This window comes from Talpa occidentalis, unplaced genomic scaffold (genome assembly GCF_014898055.3).
Source record: "Talpa occidentalis isolate TD23 unplaced genomic scaffold, MPIMG_talOcc4v2.1 talOcc4.6, whole genome shotgun sequence".
Classification (NCBI taxonomy): domain Eukaryota; kingdom Metazoa; phylum Chordata; class Mammalia; order Eulipotyphla; family Talpidae; genus Talpa; species Talpa occidentalis.
In genome coordinates, this window is record NW_023604972.1 from 28166144 (window position 1) to 28187267 (window position 21124).

General features: G+C 41.5%; 1 protein-coding gene across 3 annotated transcripts; it reads right to left on the reverse strand.

The window, feature by feature from the left end:
- Positions 1-3967: 3967 nt before the first annotated feature.
- OCIAD2 (OCIA domain containing 2) lies at positions 3968-20782 on the reverse strand. Of its 3 annotated transcripts, none has more exons than XM_037529493.2 (7): positions 20595-20782; positions 17660-17783; positions 13330-13426; positions 11119-11172; positions 8794-8841; positions 7779-7896; positions 3968-6484 (listed from the first exon to the last, which is right to left on the reverse strand). In XM_037529493.2, exons 2-7 carry the CDS (start codon positions 17723-17725, stop codon positions 6403-6405), a joined length of 465 nt encoding a protein of 154 aa, XP_037385390.1. In that variant the 5' UTR covers positions 17726-17783; positions 20595-20782; the 3' UTR covers positions 3968-6402. The 3 variants fall into 3 exon arrangements, with proteins under 3 accessions (XP_037385390.1, XP_037385389.1, XP_054544175.1); XM_037529492.2 differs by having other exon boundaries at positions 17660-17787; XM_054688200.1 differs by lacking the exon at positions 20595-20782 and adding an exon at positions 20450-20472 and having other exon boundaries at positions 17660-17787.
- Positions 20783-21124: the final 342 nt, after the last annotated feature.

Here is a 21124-nt window from a genome sequence, read left to right on the forward strand (position 1 = left end):
TTGACCCGATGTTTGTTTCTGTTTTAGGTAAATGGAAAATTAAATTGCAGTTGCATGTAAATCCTAGGTATTCATAATTACTTCTATTAGAAACAGTGTTTTGAGTTGCAAATCATCCCAAAGGCGTTTATTATGTCAGTTATCCTGGGGGTCAGGAATTAGGATTCAGCTAAGTGATTTGGCTCTGGGTCTCGCGTTTGCAGTCAGCTGCTAGGGGGGGCTGAAACAGGAAACCAGAGCAACTGGGGCCTGGCAATGGGCATCTCTTCATTTCGTGCCAGAATCTTGGCATGGCTTCTCACAGCTTGGTGTGCTCCAGGCAGTCAGAACACATGGCCAGGAAGCATGTCAAAAGCTACATCGCCTTTTATTTATGACTTAGCCTCAGAAGTTAGGTAGTGTCATTTCTTCACAAAGTCTTTATCAGTGGGTAAGAATGTAAACACCTCGTCACCTTGAAAGAACCCTGGTGTAAATATTACAGTTAGCTTTTTTCCCGATCATTTGTCCATAGTAATTCCTATCCCTTCTAGGTGCATAATAAACTCATACTTTTTCTAGGACCTCCAATCAGTAGCCCATTTTAACATGTCATCTAATGAGGTCCAGGTGTGGATTAGGTGCTTGAGCACCTATTTAGGAAGGTCCTTTAGCACCAATCCCGTCAATCTGTAGACCTGGGAACTTAAGGTAACTTATCTGACCTCTTCATTCCAAGTACCTACCAGGCATATAATAACACTTCTTGAGACATTCCCATTCCAAGAGGGGAGTGAGAGTCATACACCAGTCACTGGTCTAGTAATTCTGATCCAGCCAGCTTTGTTACTAGTTCTCTAAGGCTTATGTGAGTCCGAGGAGCTTATGTGAGTCCTCCCTACAGCTGGTTCTGCCTACTGAATCTTCCTTTTCCATAGATAGCTCATGTTTACAGCTGAGCAGTCTCCGCTTGCTTCCTGCCCACGAAGTTAGTAATCCTTAAACCTCTTTTTGGGTGCTATTTCTTCCAAATGTTTTTTTCAAAAACCATGGGGGATTCTTTCATATCCATTTGGCATCTATTTCTGTGTGTGTGTGTGTGTTTTAACATTTATGCATACAAGAGCTGGGGTATAGGCTAGAGGCGCGGGGGGTGAGAGAATTCACCAGAGACAGAGTGGGGAACAGAACAGGCAGACTGACTGAAATACACTGCTGAGGGGAGCAGCGGGCGAGACAGGAGCGGTCTGCTCCACCATATGGATCACCTCCCTGGCCGGGGATTGAACTCATGCTGCAGTAGGTCGCATCTATTTCATTACGCAAGTCACCTACAAGTCCATTATAAACAGCTAATTTTCTAATTTGGGAGCTCCGTGCTATTCCCTAAGATTCACAGATGCCCTGGAGAAGGTTATGCGTACATGTTGACGGCCATTTATGTGTCTGAAATGTCCTATAAGGCACTGTTATCTTCCTGAGGCCTTTAACAAAAAAGGGGTTGGCTTACTCTGGAATTGGTCTTTGCTGGAAGCCATTTTCACGTAGCAAACTCCTTTGTTGGCTTACAAGTCTTCTGAGCCTTATATTTTCTCCAAATTTTGGAAATGGAATAAATTATTCTTTATGTCATTTCATTTCAGATAGCTAGAAAAAGCCAGGTGACTCCCTCAACCTAGAAATCTTCGCTGGATCTTCAGGTTCACTGGCTACATTTCCCACATTACCTCAAGTAACAATTCAGCTCAACTGTACGTAATCCCGGTTCCAATTAGGCTTTCTCTTTTGTGAAGCAATGTTTTTCTCTCCTTGACAGCCTGCTTGGAAGCCCTTTAGGCTTCTATTAATGCCCTCATCCAGGCCTTTTTGAGTTTTTACTAATAACCAACTCGAGGCTCTGCCCAGCTTTCACCTTTCACTTCATCCCAAAGCTAATGCCGCATTTCAGTTTTCTAGTGTGGCAGCTCTCCAGTTTCTGTATTGGTTTGATAGAAAAGCAGAACTGTTCTCCATGATACAGAGTAAGGGGTTGACTCTAGGGATTAGACTTCAGGCAGTTGTGGAGCTGGTGGATCTGCAGGCTCTCACCTCCTCGCCTGCTATCGGGCATGCTCTTTTTGTGTGTTTTTCCCCTTACCTTTATTGAGATATCATTGACTTTTAACACTGTGTAGGCTTAACATGTACAACATGATGACTTCGTAGACATATGAAAAATGATTACCACGATAAGGTTGGTTAACACATCCACCACCTCACAGAGTTGTCATTTGTGTGGTGAGAATTTTTAAGATCTACTCTCTTAGTATCTTTCAAATATACAAGATAGTGTTGTTAACAATCTTGGTGCGCGCGGACACCACACGCCAAAGGGTGTCCCCAAGACCAGGAGGTGACAGGATTGGACCCCATTCCCATGGTTTAAAACTCTGAGAGGCATATGCCTTCTACTGTTTAAAAGCTACCCTGTGAAAGAATTCCATTTTGTAGCCACAGGGAAATTGCAAGTTAGGCTGACATGTTTGAGATGTCTATATCTGGCCAAGAACTTTTTTTTAAAAAAGACTAATTTTCATTTATTTATGCATACAAGAACTGGGGTGTAGGCCAGAGGTGTGGGGGGTGGGGAGAAGAGTTCACCAGAGACAGAGTAGGGAGCAGAACAGGCAGATCTACTGAAACACAGTGCTGAGGGGAGCAGCAGGCGAGACAGGAGAGGTCTGCTGCTTGGCCAAGAGATTTTGCTTGGAGCCAGAGATCCAGAGATAAGTAGGAAACGATTCACTTCTTGTGAATCATTCCAGTCTGGAGGGGAAGGGAAGCAAGCTGGGCTCCTTCCCATAAGAACTTTCTGAATAATTTAGCAGCTGGGCAGTGCACTGGTCTGCACCATGGAGGTCCGTCCCCGGGAATATATACATAGGCCCTGAAATCTTACCTGCCTGCAACAGAGGTCATCCCTGCATTAGCTGGGAGCTTGAGCTTGGTTGGATGGCAAGTTATACAATGGTGGTAAGAATATAAGTACCAGGAAGATGCAATATTTTGCTGGTTGTGTTCACTATTAACATTCCGTGGGGTAAATGAAGATGGTCAGGCTTTCACGCCACTGGCCTCTATGGCTATCACCTGCAGCCTTAATTGTACTAATGCAGGAGGCACTTGGGAGTGTGGGCTCGGGGCACACGTGCCTGATGATGGACACCTGGAGTGTGGCATGTGTGTGGCATGTACGTGTGTAAGTGTGCACGCCTGAGCCTGGGGGCTGAGGCTATAAGGGTGGCATCAGAGAGGACAGGGCATTGCAGAACTGCTCCAAGCAGACGAGGGCTGTCAGCAAGAGGAAGAGAATGCCAGAGAAAACCCATAGGAAAGAGCGCATAGAGATTCACAGGGGGCCCAAGCTGCTGTCTCCCTGCTGGCTTATTTCCCCTGCTTACTATTAAAAAACCTATGGGAATGATGCTGAGGGCTCCAAGGTTCTCTTGTGAGCTGCCTGACCCGGGGGTGAACCTGCCCAGCCTGGGATGATTGCAAAACACATTCCCAGGGCACAGAACAGTGTCTGGCAAAGACTGGGTGCTGATTATTGAATATATGAAAGAATAAACAGTTAAAGCCAGGATATTGCACAGAAGCCCCTGCATTTTATTTTGGAAAAAAACTGAAGATCTGGCAAAAGTGAGCCCACATATTTGTGTGTAAAGAAATGAAGAATCCGCATGTATTTTATATGCCAACTTCACTCAGTTCCACTGTCTGTTCTGGACTTTCAGCCTCTCGGTTGGTTAATCACTGAAATCACTGCCAACTCTAAATGTCGACAAAATTACATTCTGTGGTTGATATCTGGGGGCAGAGTTCCCAAGTGGAAAAAGTTTTCTGTCAATTATCAGGTTGCATTATTTGAATACCAAGAAAAGTACCTACATGACATTGTCATTCCTTAATCATTCAAGGTAAATTTTATTACTTTCATAGTATTAACATAAAATAGATAAATCACCTATTTTGACAGCAACAGACAGAAAATATTTTTTGCTTAAATGAGAATTTAAAAAATAAGTAAGCATTATATACAGTATCTCATTCATTTTCATAAACTTAAACCACGTTGGCAGTGAATATTGGTAATGCTAAATGCTAAAAGACAAAGGCTGCTCCTTCAACACATTCTTCCACAAGAAAAAGATATTTCCCTCCAAATACTTGCCTCATAACATATTCTATAGGTAATGAAGCAAAATAGCCAAGATTTCCTGGATGGTCTTCTAGTTTTTCCTTACTTATTTCTGTTCACACTAAGATCATTTGAAGAACATCAACGGATAACTTACCTACTTAGAAAAAGCAAAGAGCCCAACCAATAAACCCACTTTGATTCAGAACTATGATGATGTCAGCATTTAGAAGCAACGTTTCTTTTCAATAATAATAGATTCATCTTTTTCCTGGTGCCCTGAGACTGATTTTTAACTTTGACTTGCTCTACTTAGCAATGTGAAAATGTCCTGACTCCTGGCAAATCTTTTTCTGGGATGCAGGAAATAAATGTGCCCAATACTGAATTTTTGCCAATAACTGAGATAACAAAGAATCATCAATTGCTGGTTGTCAGAGCCAAGAGTTAAACTTCATCCAAGAAGCAAGGATATTGGCTCTGTGTTCTCATTTACAGAAATAGAGCTTTAGCCACTGAAAAACCAGGATATGTAATATAAAAAAGGAGTCAAAATCATGTCGTTTTATACACTTAATGTTCCTGTAAAAATGAAAACCTCCAAATATTTTTCACATTTAAAATAAAATATTTCATATCAAACATTAAGTTTAGAGGAGATCTCTCTTTTCATTCCATGATATAGGTTTCAAAAGGTATTGAGTAAAACACAAATGTGTACACACACAAACTCTTGTCTCTCTCTCTCTATAGATATATGTGTATGTATGTGTATATGTATATGTGTATTCTTACATGTATCTTCTGAGGAAAATGCGTTATATATCAAATGCTTTATATAAAGCATTTTCTTGAGATGATGCAAAGATGCAAGAGAAGTTTTTACAAAGGTCTCAGATAATCTACCGTAGCACAAGAAGTCCCCAATGGAAATTTTTTTTCTATGCAAAAAAACACAGGAGAATAGGCATTCAACTCTTATGTTGCATTGACTACCTCTGAGCTCTATAAAATCCCAAGAGTTTGTCATTCTGTGAATTAATTCTTTCAGTGATTCCTCCTGTAAATAAACTTTTTCTTCAGAGAAAGAGGGACAGTTTGGGAAGATGTAGTTATTCTTTCAGGCCACTCACAGTCTATAAAAGAACAAAGTTCTTGAGTACTGACCATGAGCAGGTGCATATTACCCAGGCAGGTAACCTAAGAAGATAAGGAAATGCAACGCTAATGAAGCATAAAGTCAGCTAGATGAGCAGAGGGCAGCTGCCTCAGCTTGTGAGTCAAATGATATATTTTTCATAAAGTTAAAGATCTTGGCCCCTACATTTTATTTTTTATTTATTTATTTTTTGTGGGACCCTCGCCGGCGAATGAACCGACGCTGCAGAGGCCGCGGGCAGCCTCGCAGCCCAGAGCTCAACTGCTGCGCCACCAGGGAAGGCCCTTGGCCCCTACATTTTAGAAAGCACTTCCTATTCCTACAAGAGACAGTCTTTCTTGCAACTGCATTTTATCTCCATACACACTGGTTTTCTTTGGGGAGATGGCTTCCCAAGTTCACAAACACTGACTCCTGTCCTCCATCAGAGAACTTCAAACACTGACTTAAATCAGAATGGAAGAATGGACAGGTGTGCGTGAGAGAAGTCTCCCAAATTCTTTTACTGGTTGTAAGTTAGTGGGGTGCAACATAATTACTTTTGTGAATACTCCCAACATGTTCATAAATAGCAGAAAAGCATGACAGAAGTCTCCTTATTATCTGTAGGTGACATGTTCAAAGACCCCAGAGGATGCCTGAAATTGCATACATACTGAACCTCCTATGTACTGTTTTTTCCCTTATATACCTGCCTACAATAATGTTTAATTTATACATTAGGCACAGTAAGAGATTAACATTTTTAACTAATAATAAGTGAATAATATGCTATAACGAAAGTTATGTGAATGTGGTCAGTCATTCCTCAAAATATCTTATTGTACATAATATTATATTTTTGGACTGTGGTTGACCACAGGTAAGTGAAACGTGGAAAGCAAAACCACAGATGGGGTTTTGAGCATTTCAGCCTACTGTAATGCTCATTCAATTGAGAATCTTCCACAGAAAGCATTTCAATAGAGAGAGAATCACAATGTTTTTGTTCCACTGTAAACACATTACTTTAAAGGATACTTGAAGTTTTAAATGTGTACAAATTCAAAGGCTAAAGAAACTTCCAAATCCATAGGTACAGAGTTTAGGACGTTGAAGGTTGTGAATCTCCCTTCTCACTTAATCCACGCTGAGTTTTGCACTCCTCACAGGTAAGTAGGCAGTGCCTAGAATAGAAGCAAAAATAGTAGTTTGCACTTTGACGTTGGAAGCTCTAGTCTTAACAAAAATTAGAGACACTTTCTGTGCTAAAGTTTGCAAGTATACATTTCTCAGGAATAACAGGAGCTGTTTCTAGATTTGAATTTCATCCAGAAAAGGACAATAATGATGTCATGTTCAATGTCATTTTCACTGCATGCTGTCTCCCAAATATAATCCACTATGACAAGGGAGGGTCTTCGGAAAACATGTCCCCAATACTAGTCCTATAATACTATCACAGAAACAGCTATTTACTGAGTGCAATGAATTATCATTTCTATTCCTTCCAACATCCCATGAAAACAATCACCATTTTTTTATAGGTGAGAAAATTGAAGATTAGTAAGGAACCTGTCTCACTTCACCCAGCTTAGCAAGTGGCCAGAGCTGGTTTTTAACCTACATATTCTCTGGCCAGAAGTAATGTTGTCAATCTCCACTTCTTAGATTCCCCAAGGAGAATCATGATCATCTATATTACTCATATATAATATAATCATAATCATATATATTAAACAGTAAAGGCTCTGGTTTAAGTCCTGCAGTAAAGAACCCTGTGTCAGGAGAACGTGATAACCACTACACTACGGAAACTGGCTTAAAGAACCCTGTGTAAATTTAGTGTCATCCCATGATGGTAGAACAGCCATGTCTGTTCATTAAAGTGTTCTTTAGGGTCCTCCCTGGTGGTGCAAGGAGCTAAGACGCAGCACCATGAAGCTATCCACAGCCACTGCAGCATGAGTTTGATTCCCCGCCCAGGCAGGGAGGTGACCCATGTGGTGCGGCCAACCTCTTCTGAATCGCCCGCTGCTTCCCTCAGCACTGTACTTCAGTCAATCTGCCTGTTCTGTTCCCCACTCTGTCTCTAGTGAATGCTCTCACCCCCCACACCTCTGGTCTCTACCCCAGCTCTTGTATGCATAAATAAATAAATCTTTATAAAAAAATTTAAAAAATAATAAAATGTTCTTTAGAGGCTTAAGCCATGCCTTAAACATAGTAGGCACTCACTAACTATTTGGTGAGCAAATGAAATAGATAACTAAGTTAAATTATTATTGCACTTGATCTTAGCCAAAAGGCCAAGAAGCGATAAAATTATTATTGCAGTTGAATATCAACAACTCAAAATTAGATGGTGAAATATCTTTTAACCAGTGGAGCTTAAAAAAACTTTAATAATATAAATGGCAAATGATATTTAATTTTTTATAGTTATCTTCATTACCATCCCTCAATAAATAGATTACACACCTGTTATGTCCAGGACCAAAACCAGCTCCACGGAGCTGATCTTCAAAGGAGTGGAATTTACTCTGGCACACTCCTATGTAAGATGCCTTTCCAAGACCAAATCCTAAGATGCCAGCAACTGTAAAAGCAGGTTAGGAAAGATAGATAATTTAAAGATTCAGAATCTCCTCCATGAATTATCTTCCAGAACTTCATTAACTTAAATTTAACATTACAAGCATCATGATAAGACAATGAACAAAACATGAGAATATTGCAGAGCAAGACTGGGAGCAGGAAATGTCTTGATATTCTCAATTTTGAGCTGAAGGTAGAGGGGCCAGGATAGAACAAGTGCAGGTGCTGCCCCAGGGGTGGGCAGCCGGGGAGGCCCAGCTGGCACACAAGTATTTGAAGCCACGAGGGGAGGCTGGGCTGGGGTCTGGGTGTACCTCTGGGAAGGCCCCTGAGCTCTCTTTATGTACTGCAGTGACAATCCATCTTGCCTGCAGAGAGGGAGAGTGGTCAGAGAGGGAGAAATTTCCTGTAGAAGAAGTCTCCAATCTGCTCCACCTTCTGGGAGTGAGGATTCAGATTGGAACCTGGAATCCCTCCTCACTGTGCATAAATGGTATGTGTAAAAGGAGTGAAAGATGAGACCCTACATTTGTGGTGAATTTATTACTAGAAAGCTCCTCATTTTTGAAAACCATTCATTTGTTATATCCATGACAAAAGATAACTTAGAAAGCCTGACTGAAAGAAAAAAAACATCCTAGAAGGAAGGGAGGCTTTGCTGTAGCCTCGTCTGTGTCCTGCTACCCCTCCCAGTCAGGCATCTAGGAAGACCTTGAAGTCCCAAGTGGGCAACTTTATGCCAGAAAATGTTGAATGAACTAAGAACTGCAAAGTGGCAAAGAATGGAGACTGACTTTTTTAAAGCATCAAAACAATCTGGTTAATCTGGACATTATTATCTACAATTGCTATAAATATCTTTTGAAAGAATGAATTTCATTTTACTTCCATGACTTACTTGCAACTTTAGGCAATGATCCAAATCTTGGATTAGCTGCTAAATAACCTAAGGAGTAATAGATAAATATGTCACTGTTTCATTTCATACTTAGATTTATAAAGTATAAAGAAATCTCTAATGTTTAAGATATACACATTCTTAATTTAAAGAGATGGTCTTCAACATCATATTGAATTATAACAACTATAATTCAATTCTTGGTTGAATTTAACTGTCAAATAGCTATTTTTTTGCAAATAGTATTAGTATTAATGTATTAAAAAAGAAATTAAGACAATTCAAGACGGATTTAAGGCAAAAGTGGAGCTAGCTACTGAGTTCAAAGCAATTGGTCATCATCTCATCCCTTTTCAAATAACTCAATACAGAGAGTTTCACAATATCTAGTCACAATTTTTAAATGGAAATAGTATCATCTGTGGAGGGCAGAATAAATAGCCTTGTAAAGATGTCCCCTTCATAATCCCTGGAAACTGTGAACACATTATGCTCCATAACAAAGGGGAATTAAGAGGAAAAAATGCTAGTCAGATAATTTTAAAATAGGGACATGATCCTGGATTCTTTGGGCTGGCCCAGTGTCATCACAATAGCTCTTCAGTGTGGAAAAATGAATGAAAGATACAACCTGAGTGATCACAGCCTGAGAAATACTTGGCTCAATGCTGTTGGCTTTGCAGACAGAGGATGAGGCCTAGAGTGAAGGAATGTGTGTGGTCCCCAGAAGCTAGAAAGAGAAAGGAAGTCCAAGACCCCAGAAAGGAAGGCAGGGCTGCTGACAGTTTGACTTCAGTCTCGTGAGAACTATCTTGGACTTCAGATTTCCAGAATTGTCAGTTAACACGTTTGTACTGTTTGAAGTCACTGTGCTCATGGTAATTTGTTATGGCAGCTATAGACACTAATACACAACCCAGTTATGAGAGTACTTTATTATTTATAAATATAATCCCTGTAGATGTCATGGTCACATTTTTTTTTTTCTGTGCCAAAATGGTTTGACGAAGGTTTCTTGAATGAGTGCACTTCCATTATTATAAAAATGAAATCACATTTTATAAATCAACATTAAGGACAAGAACAATATTGATTCAAGTGGGATTCTCTTCAATATAGGACATGTGGTCCCTCAAAAGAACTAGAACATCTCATGTTTGCTGGGTACAAATATTTTTTTAAAATCCTGGTGGTCAAAAGTGTTCAGTAAAATGGGCTTCAAGAGAATCAGGTGTCTTCTTGCTTCTGGGGACAAAGCAATGCCCATGGGTTCTCTGTTCAGATGGGGAGCAACACTGGAAAACTCTAAGAGGCAGGGAGAGTTCTGTGTGGGGAGATGTAAGGTGGGGGGTGCTCGTCTTCATGATCTGCTATGCAAATTCGACAGGGTGCCTTCCTCAGGCAGATGAAGCCGCTTCCTAGGACAAATGGTTTGGGGGAATGATCTTGGGTAGATTTCAGCCCCATTTCTCTCCTTCCTCGAGTGCCCTGTGCCAGGGACAGTCTGACTCTGTACCGGGAGACCCAAGGACTCTGATACAGAGAAAGGCATTGTATTGGTTTCCTGTGACTGCCAGAACCAATAATCACAAACTTAATTGTTTAAAACAATACAATTTATTAGTTTATAGTTCTGAAGTTCAGAAGGTTAAAACGAGTCTCCCTGAGTGTCTTAGTCTGGGATGCTATACAAAATTACCAAAGATGAGGTAGCTTATTTTTTTAAAAATTTAAAAAAGATTTATTTATTTATGTATACAAGAACTGGGGTACAGGCCAGAGGTGCAGGGGGTAAGAGGGCTCACCAGAGACAGAGTGGGGGACAGAACAGGCGGATTGACTGAAATACACTGCTGAGGGGAGCAGCGGGGAAGACAAGAGCGATCTGCAGCACCATGTGGATCAGCTCCCTGGCCAGGGATCGAACTCATGCTGCAGTAGCTGGGGATTGCTTCACAGTTCTGACGCTTAACCCCTTGCACCATGAGGGAGGCCCCTCCACTCTCATTTTTAAGGATATTTTTGATCACATCAGGCACATCTGGATAATCCGGAATAATCTCATTTTTTTTAGGGTCGATTGATTAAAAACCTTAATTCCACCTTCAACTTTAATTTCCCTTTGTCAAGTAATATTATATTCAGTCATCCTAGGGATTAGGACATCTTGGTTGGAGAGGGGGGAGTAAGGCTGGAGAGAGCTGAATGCTTGCCTAAATAAATCCTTCACCAAAATATAAATGCAAAGCACCAAAAACGCTGCCAGGAGGATCATAAAAACAGGAGTCTCTTGAGTTAAATTACTTAGCAAAAAAAGACTCTTACCTTGGTAGACTAGTCCCTGGGTGACCAGCATGCTCACAAGAGAAAAAGGTAGAGCTGTAAAGCAAAATTGCCCTTCAATATTGCCGTTTTAAGACGTGGTGCCTCACCTAGAAGTCAGGGAGCATTTGGCCAAGCCTTTTCTCTTACCTACATTGGCAATGAGTTTTTACTCATATTTATTTTACTTATTCAACAAATATTTATTAAGTACTACATGGAGAATTTTCTGGGCCAGACAGACAACCTGATGACAAACAGCATTAATCAGACAAAACCTAAACTCGTGCTACTTCCTCCCTGACATGCACTTTTACTGAATGCCCACGTACAACACAGGCCTCTTACTGTGTGAGGAGTTAGCTGTTGAGTTTGGGGTTGCCTTTAGCTATACACAATGGTCCCCCCTTTATCCATGGGGGGGCCTATTCCAAGGCCCCCAGTAGTTGACCCAAACTGTGAACAGTACCAAATCCTACATATATTATGCTTTTTAAAAAGTTATATGAATGTGATCTCTCCTCTTTCAAAATCTCTCATTATATGCAATATTTTTGGACCACAGTTGACCCTGGGTAACAGAAATGGCAGAAAGTCAAAACCCAAGATGCTTGCGGGACGGGGGGGGGGGGGGGGGGCGGGGGCGGTGGTGGTACTAACATGCATTAAAAATTTCAGTCTTCTATCAAAGTTTAAAAAGAGTACAACTAAACGTCTACATGTGTTATGTAATATAGCTCCCAGCTTCTGTCTTTCATAATATTTTATTCTACAATTTTGACATGTCTATTTTTCAAAGATTACTAGATTATCATGTTCATGCTAAACATGGGTGATGTTTACCTATGATTTTTTTTCTTTTTTAAAGATTTATTTATTTATGTATAGAAGAACTGGGGTGTAGGCCAGAGGTGTGGGGCCTGAGAGGATTCACCAGAGACAGAGTGGGGAGCAGAATAGGTGGATCTACTGAAATCCACTGCTGAGGGGAGCAGCAGGTGAGACAAAAGGGGTCTGCTGAGCCATGTGGGTCAGCTCTCTGGCCAGGGATCAAAGTCAGGCTACAGCTGTAATAGTGCTGAGACTTAACCCCTACCAGGGAGGCCTCTACCTATGATTTTTAAAGCGGGGCAAGTTAGTCTGGCAAAAGCAGGTTCAGGCTCTGTCAGAGGGTATCAAATGATTTCTTCTGAAACAGAGAGCAGTAATGAACATCTAGTTCTTCCTAGCAACCAAGACTAATCAAATAGCAACTGATTTTTATCATTCATATCTACTTGATGGAAGTTTTTACTGAAATGGTAATCTACGAGGGTTTGATTAAATTACTCATAGGTTGTCAGAAAAGACAGGAAGCACAATCAGTAATCATAGCTTATATAATAATCATTTATATACTATATGTGTCATGCATATGTAATATGCATTAATATGTAATATTAATCATAGTCATACATAACAGATATCAACTTCTAAAGGGTGCTACTTCCAAAACAGCTGATACTGAATTTGAATGACTTGAGGAATCAAAATGAGTACTTCAAAGAATAAAATATCCCTACATCAACACTGTTACAAAATATTAGAACTATATCTATAGATTTTATTAGGACATTTTCAAATGACAAATGTTTTTTTTTTTTTGATTGGAAGAGAACTTAAGGCACAGTCTGAATTCACACACTTGTCTTATATAAGGCAAGCCCAGAAAGAGAAAGGACAGGTTATTTCAGAGACACTGCAAGAAGAGTATTAATGGAACACTGCCATTGTTCATTCATTCCAAAAATACTGAGTAGATATTTTCTATGTGTGAAGCACTGTGCTTGGCTCTCAGCTGAATCAGTGACCATGACATTTTTTTTCTGATTTATACAAGGTTAGAATTGAGTGGAATTCAAGAATCTGTCTACTCTTAAAAGAAATTCTAAATAACACTCTTGGTATACATTCTCATAGAAGAACACAGAGGGAAAATATTAGGTGTGCCTTATGTTTTGCTAAGTGAGGTAAACTACTCCTTAATCACATAATGTCCCTGCCTGCAAAAGGAGCTCAACATGGATTTAAACTCTAAAGAGACCTAGATATCAAAGTTCTTCAGGAAATTATGTAACATTTCTGCTTAAAATAAATCATCACCACAATTCTAATCTGATATGCAATGTATTGCAGCAAATACAGTGCTAACAAATGTTAAGAGGGGTGTGTTACCTCTTTTCCAGAAACTTTCTTCTTGGCATTCTCGGATAATCTTTGAAATCTCTCCTCTGTGGATGTGCAGTTTTGATTTTGGACAAAACAGAAGGCTCTGTAAGGGAAGTTACATGGTGAGGGGCTAAATCATCAGAAAAGCATCCACTCCCTTTTCTCTGGAAGCAGGCAGGGAGGTCTCTGTCGCACTGCATGCATTCTGCACAGACCCCAGCACAGAGCCATGACCTGTCCCAGCCACAGCTTCCCAGCTGGGATTGCTGGATGGACTTAGGCCAGGAAAGAAGCCCAGATGGAGGAGAAAAGAGTGGCTTGTTGACCAAAGAGCATGGAGGAGTTATCTGGGCAGAATCGGAGACTCCAATGCCTGTGACCATGTAGTTCATCATCCCTGCAATGAACTCAATTCCTTTGCCCAAGTGATGGTGGCAACTCACTTCCTTTACACCCAATTCAGTGTTGCCTTTTGGATGAATCGATAGATTTCCCCACAGCACAAGAGTTATACTTGTGGGATTGTACTCAGAGCACTGTATTACATCTATTTATAGATCTGTATTCCAATTTATCTATTTATATACTTCTGTGCACATTTTTAGACTATGAACTCATCATGAGTTGCTCTCTTTTTCTATGTAATTTACTATATTAATGGAGAGCTATTTTTTTATACATTTACAAGAGGTCTGGAGATAACTTCTGCAATTATTGACATAGTTGATATTATTTTTCTAGTTCTACATTATTTTTTAATATGCTGACATGCAACAACCTGGACTAATTCCTGTGTTTTATGAGCCTTTCCTCTTTGTAGGAATGTATGTATTATTCACTCATTCTTTTTTTTTTTTTTTCACTAAAACATTGCTGTTTATTGTAGAAATTCTCCAAAACACAATCTTACAGTGATAGCTAACATTTGCAATGGTAAATACATATCCTTGGAATAATAACTAAGTTTGTCTTAACTTTATTTATTTATTTTTTTTTTAAAATATTAAATTTTATTTTTATATTCCCCCATACAATTGCAAACGCCCCATTTCTTATCCCGATTGTTTACTCACTTTCCACATTTTCCATCACCATCACTCTGGGAGTTTAGTGTAGCTGCTTTGTTCATAAACATTCTTGCTAAAAGTTCATTGTTTTGGGTGCCTGAGTTCTTTGTATGTAAATGCCATTGTTTTGTGCATTTAATTTAATTTCAAAAGTATTTTCAACTCAACTCTATACTTTTAAGATCCATCCCTTTTGCTGTAGACATCCAGTCCAATACTTCTAACTGCTGCATAATTCTCCAGGCTGCCTCCAAGTCCCCACAAGCTCTTGTCTCTTACTGGTCCATGAGAACATTTTCCATATATGTGTGTGTGTGTGTGTGTATGGAAATATATATATTTATATGGAAATACATATAGATATAGATATATATAGGGAAGTAAAATATAGGGCATGAGCATCCCAATTTGACAAAGTCTTGCTGGACAGCTGTTCCGGTGGCTGAACCAGTCTCCATTCTCTCCAGCCGTGTCTAAATGTTGCTCAAAGCTTCCAAAGCCTGGTTAGACTAAAGAAAGATTTTTTTTTAAATAAATTTTATTTTTATATTCCCCATACAATTGCAACCCCCTTATTTTGACCCCAATCCCTCCTCTCCCCATCCCCCACCCCCCATAGAGTATCTCTGGTTCATAGTTTTTTGTTGATTTTGATTTTCACTTTAAAGAAAGATTTTTATAACAATTGGCATTACTGTTTTCTTAATGTTGATAGTCTAATAGGTATTAAAGCAATATTTTGTTGCCTTATTTACATTTCTTTGATAATTAATGCGAGCATCTCTACATATTCTGTAGCCAGACTGCCCTTCTCCTTTGGTGTGGAGACAATATCTCAACTGCACTGGGTTATAATCTTTTGTTATATATATGCTCATTATTTTTTTATTGTGGAAAAGCACATATGGTGTAATATTTACCATTTTAACTATTTTAAAGTATACAACCCATGGCATTAAGTATATTCACAATTCACAGGGTAGTGATTATCACTATCTAGTTCCAGAACTTTTTCATCACCCCAAAAGGAAACTCTATACCCATTAAGGAGTCTATCTGCACCCCTTCCTTCCCCTAGCCTCTCAGCAACCAGTAAACTGCTTCTGTCTGGATGGATTTGCTTATTCTGGGTATTTTGTATAAGTGGCATCATATAATATGGGATGTTTTGTGTCTGGCTTCTTTTCCTTTACATAATGTTTTCAAGGCTCTCCATGTTGCAGCATGAATTGGAATTCCTTTTTATGGCTCAATAATATTCCACTGTTTGGACACATCTCTTTTGTTTATCCATTCACCCACTGGTGAGCACAATGAGTACTTGGATTGTTTCTACCTTTTTGCTATTGTGAGTAGAGCTGCTACGAGCTTTTGTCTGAGCACCTGTTTTCAATTCTGGTGGGCCATATGGTAATTCTATGTTTAACTTATTAAGGAACCGCCCAACTGTTTTCCACAGTGACTGCTCAATTTTACAGTTCCACTGACAATGTATGAAGGTTCCAATTTTTCCACATGCTTGTCAACACTCATTATTTTCTGTTTTGTCTTTGTTTTTAATTATGCCATGTTAGTGGGTGTGAAATGGTATTTTACTGTGGTTTTGATTTACATTTCTCTAATGGCTTAACACATCAAGCATCTTTTCATTTGTTTATAGGGCAGTTACAAATCTTTCTTTGGAGAAATACCTACTCAAGTCCTTTACCTGCTTTTTTAATTGAGTTTTTGTTGTTGTTGCAAGGCCTTTATATGTATTCTAAATATTAGACCCTTATCAGATATATGATTTGCAAATAGTCTTTCTCATACTGTGAATGGCTCATTTGTTTTAAGAAATACATTCTATTTAATTTGTTCCTTACTACAAAATCACACTTGTATTTCCTATTTGTGACTTTTATCTATGTCCTCTACCATGCTTTTATGTGTGTCCCCAACTTTTAGCGTTTTTCTTGAACAAGTGCTGTTCTTTGGCTATTGAAGTTCACCTGTTGATTTTACCATTGTTCTTTTTTTTGTTTGTTTGTAGTTTGTTAGACTCTTGTTTGTAGTAGATGTCAATGTGCGTGAAGTTTGCCATTTCTTGAGAACTTTCCCATGAGCCAGGCTCTGGGCCAAGCACTTCACATGCATCATGAAAATGAGGAAGAACTCTTTGGTGACTACGTTGTCACAGCTCTCCATGCAACCCTGTAGGCAATCCCCCTCTCCTTTCTCTACAACCACTACAGCACAAGGAGCAAGTGGGCAGGGTGAGTCACAGCTAGAGGAGTTGTTCTCACTCTCTATTTACCTTAGTTTCTCAGCAAGCTCTCCACCTCACACTCAGTGTAAATATCTCTTCTTGCTCCTGGTTGTGGTTTCTACAGAAATAAGGAACATCTTCCACCCTTCTTTTCCAGGAAAAATAGTCCAGGTCAGGGACCCAGGCTATCACCCTGGCTATCATCAGGTTGAAGCTCCTGCAAAGTCTCTCAGAGGAGTTCGGCTCATCCTTTTCCCTAGAGCCATAAATGTTTTATGCCTCTCCATTTTAGTATATGTGCTGCTGAAGCGAGCTCACCTCTCTATTTCACAGAAGCAACTCAGGTGTCCAAGTTTTTCTACTTGTGACTGGATATCATTTCTGTTAGTCTCTCTTAAACTTTGCTTCTTAACTATCTCCTCCTCCATAAACTATTTTTAGCTTAAAAAGTTGATCCCAGAGAACGTGAGCTCCATTTACCCATCACAATATTTTATATTTTGATATATTTTATTTATTGTATTATGCTGATAATTTTATATTTTCTTCATATTGCTGTCCCTGAAACACATAGTATTGACTCTTAGCCAGCAGAAAAGCAGTACCTATGTTAATAACTGGGTTCTCAATCTCTTGGCTAAAAGTTAAGGGTGCTGCTATACTGTTCAAGAACACAGGTTAGCAGCATATACTTAGCACATTAGCCTTGGTAACACAAATCTAAAAATAAGCATTCTGTACCATTCTGTTTAATTCAATTAAGATGTTCCATCTCTTCAGTCACTGACAACCTATGTATGAGTTAGTTAAGTTGGAGTCTAAACAGGGAAGGATAAAGAAAGGATTTTGCAAATGAAAGTTGTGAAGGCTCCTTTTCAAGGCAGCCCAAAATATTATCCTTCCCCATTGCATTTTCCCTGAACTCATCCAGCAAAGTGTCAGACTGAAAAAAGTAAGATGACAAAGATGAGCGATAAGGAAAGACTTGAATAGATGGCAGGGCTCCAAATTAAAAATATACCTGCTTGCTTGGTGGTGGCAAGTGGGGACCTTTATCTTGGTTTCCGTGAGTAGACACTGAAGCCATGATGACTTCGGCTTTGCTTCCCTCCTAGTCAAGTGGATTCTGCTTACTCCTGGACTCACTGTCTAGGGGAAGCAGAAGACAGTCACTATGGAATAATTAAATATTACATGAACTATAAAATCATCTTTGGTATCAGCTCACCTATTTGGAAAACCTTTTCATTTTGTCATTAGTCTTTTTTTTAAAAAAGATTTATTTATTTATGCATACAAGAGCTGGGGTAGAGACCAGAGGTATGGGGGGTGGGGGGTGAGAGGATTCACCAGAGACAGAATGGGGAACAGAACAGGCAGATTAACTGAAATACGCTGCTGAGGGGAGCAGTGAGTGAGTCAGGAGGGGTCTGCTGCACCATGTGGGTATCTCCTGGGCTAGGGATCAAACTCGTGCTGCAGTGGCTGCAGATAGCTTAATAGGTTGCGTCTTAACCCCTTGCACCACCAGGGAAGCCCTCATTTTGTCATTAGTCTTAATCTTCAACTACCTGCAAACTTACTTTCTAATATTCCTTCCCCACTAATGCACACAAATGAACTTACTAATGATAACATTTCAGATTTAGAGAGGACTAAAAGGTCACATGATGCCTAGTTATTTTAACCTATAAATAGTGTTCTGAAAAGTTTCAATTCATTACAAGGTCATTAATTACCCAAATATTTACTGAGTGTCTATTATGTGCCAGGCCAGGGGATACAATGAAGGATAAGAGAAAATCAGTGCTAAAGAAACTCACAGTCTGAAGAGGGAAGCAGACAAATCCACAGTTACAAAATGTGCAAAAGTCTCCCCTGAAAAAGTCAAGGAAGGAGAGCTCAGTTTTTGTTTTTGTTTTTTAAAGATTTATTTATTTATGCATATAAGAGCCGGGGTACAGGCTAGAGTTTTTTTTGGGGGGGTGAGAGGATTCACCAGAGACAGAGTGAGGATGGAACAGGCAGATCGACTGAAATACACTGCTAAGGGGAGCAGCGGGTGAGTCAGGAGAGGTCTGCTGCGCCATGTGGGTAGCTCCCTGGCCAGGGATCGAACTTGTGCTGTAGTGGCTGCGGTGAGCTTCATAGGTTGCGTCTTAACCCCTTGTGCCACCAGGGAGGCCCTCCTCAGTTTTCAAGAGGACCTGAGGACAGTGGATGGAGCATGTGTACAAGGTGCTGTAATCCAAGCAAAGAACTGAACAGACCTCAACCAAGACCCTGGGGGGGAGGAGAGAGATGAGAAATTTGGGCTTGAACATGTTGGATTTGGGTGCCTGTGGGGCATGCACTAGAATTAGCCAGTGGGGATAAGAATATTTGACTACTTAGGTCTGGCATTACAGATTAGGGGTTGACTAGAGAAATGAATTTGGGAATTGCTATCATAGACATGATAGGTAAAGCAAAGGTTATGCTAGAATAAAAAATGTCTAGAAGAGTACTGGAGAATGTGGACCCTGAGAGTAAGGAAATACCAATAAGAGAAAGAAAAAATCAAACAGACCAGGGAAAAGACTGCGAAGGAATAGTTGATAAAGACAGGGTGTTTCTGAAGAAGGGAATGAATCATTCCCTTGGTGTCACATGACTGGGAAAGTGATTAGATACTGCAGGGCATATGCCAGGTGGACAATGAGAACCACATTCCCACCCCAATGGCCACCGGACTGTGCAGCCCTGAACTTCAAGAATACTACTAATTTCCCTGCAAAACTTACATCTCATGTACAAGTCTGTTTCCTACTGTACAGCCAGGCATATGAGCCAAGGGTGAAACCAAGTTTCACTTTAAGTGTCAACGCTTCTTGTAGAGGCACCATGGTGCCTTACAGTGAAAAGTCCTGGAATCAGAGTTCAAATCCTGACTCCAGGATTTGTGCTTTGGGGTAACTTAACACGCTTGTGCCTCAGTTTTCTAACCTTTTAAGTGGGGGTGGTGGACACAGCAACCTTGAGAGACTTGCAAGGATGAGGGGTGAAGGTGAGGGATGAAGAGGGGGGTCCCTCAGGTTCTGCATGCAGAACACAGAGAGTGTCTGAGCAGTAATGGGCAGCTGTCACAGTCGCCCTGGCCCCCTTATTTCCTGAGGACTCCCAGAGAGTCTTTGCTCACCTAAGGTCAAATTAGATTATATTTATTTAGTCAAGAGTTTGGCTGTTACCCCCAAATCAGAAAGCAGAGATACCACAACATCTCAGCTTTGGTGGTCTGATCCCCTCTCACCAATTAATCATCAGTCCACATCTAGTAAGTCCTCCCTGGGCTTGTCTTCCAGAAGCAGTTTCCACCACCGCACCCAGCCCTGGAATGGGGTCCCTCTGCTTCTTCAGGAGCGGAAGGAGGGTGGGGGGCAGGTGTGCTGCCAGGAGGGCAAGTGGACAAGGCAGCGAGCAGTAAGTAGATTGAGGGGTGAAGGCGCATGCTGGGAAGGACAGCAGGAGCCGGTCACCGCACTTTCTGGAAAGCCCGGAATCATCACGCAGTAAATCGCCGCCATCCCCAGCCAGAGGCAGCAGGCACGACCCTGTCTCCCCCCTCCCCCGCCCCCCATACCCCTACCTTTGCGGGATCACTGCCAGGTCCGAGCCAGGAGGGGGAGGCCTGGCTGGGGAGAGCCCTGGCGGCAGGCCCGCGCAGCCCCCAGACGCCCTTGTCCCCCGAGGACCCCAGAAACGGACAGAGGCGGCCACCTCCAGCTCCTCGCCCTGCACCCCGTCCCCAACGATACCCCGCTGTCAGGCTCACCTGCAGGCGTGGGGGTCGCCTCGCCGCCCCTGTCTCCGGCGCCCGCGCAGCCGAGCCCGACCCCCGCTGCCGCAGCGGCCCCCCAACAGCCTTCCCCCCGACCCCCGGAACCCGCGGTCGCTTCTCGGCGCCGCGGGGCCCTCACCTTGCTTCCCCGGTCCTGGCTCCTACCTTCTCCTTCCTCCTCTCGCTCCGCCCCCCGGGCGCGCGGATTCTTGCTTCCTCGCCCAAGTCACGCAACAAGTGCACCCCCACTCCGGAACGCAGTTCCTTCCTCTGTGGGTGGCATCCGCACCCACACCCAACTGCTCAGGCTGAAACTCGCCTCTTGCTGGAACCCCTCATGATCGCCCCCACCCCCAACCTTGTCCTGCCCGGTGGAGCCCCCTGACAGACCCCCCCCCCCCCCCCCCCCCCCCCCCCCCCCGCCGCCTTCATGTCTGGGGAATAAGTCCTTTCCTCCCAGTAAAAGCAACAAGCGTTTGCTTGTTGAGCACCGTCCCTGGGCCAGACATTCAGGCGCTGAGCTGCAAACCCTAAACCCGCGCTGGGCGAGAACTGCTGTCACGGCCCATGCACTAGGCTACTGACTTGTGCAAGGCCACGCTGGGCGTGTAGAGTTCAAGTCAGGTCAGCATTGCTCCTGAGACTTCTGTCTCCATTGTTCTGCATCCA

Bases quoted from the DNA above. Each gene is read 5' to 3' on its own strand.
- OCIAD2 (XM_037529493.2), bottom strand. From the start codon at position 17,725: ATGGCTTCAGTGTCTACTCACGGAAACCAAGATAAAGGTCCCCACTTG. The intron at 13,427-17,659 runs GTATATTTTTAA...CTTCCCTTACAG, and splicing joins TGCCACCACCAAGCAAGCAG to AGCCTTCTGTTTTGTCCAAA. The intron at 11,173-13,329 runs GTAACACACCCC...TTTGCTTTACAG, and splicing joins AGAAAGTTTCTGGAAAAGAG to CTCTACCTTTTTCTCTTGTG.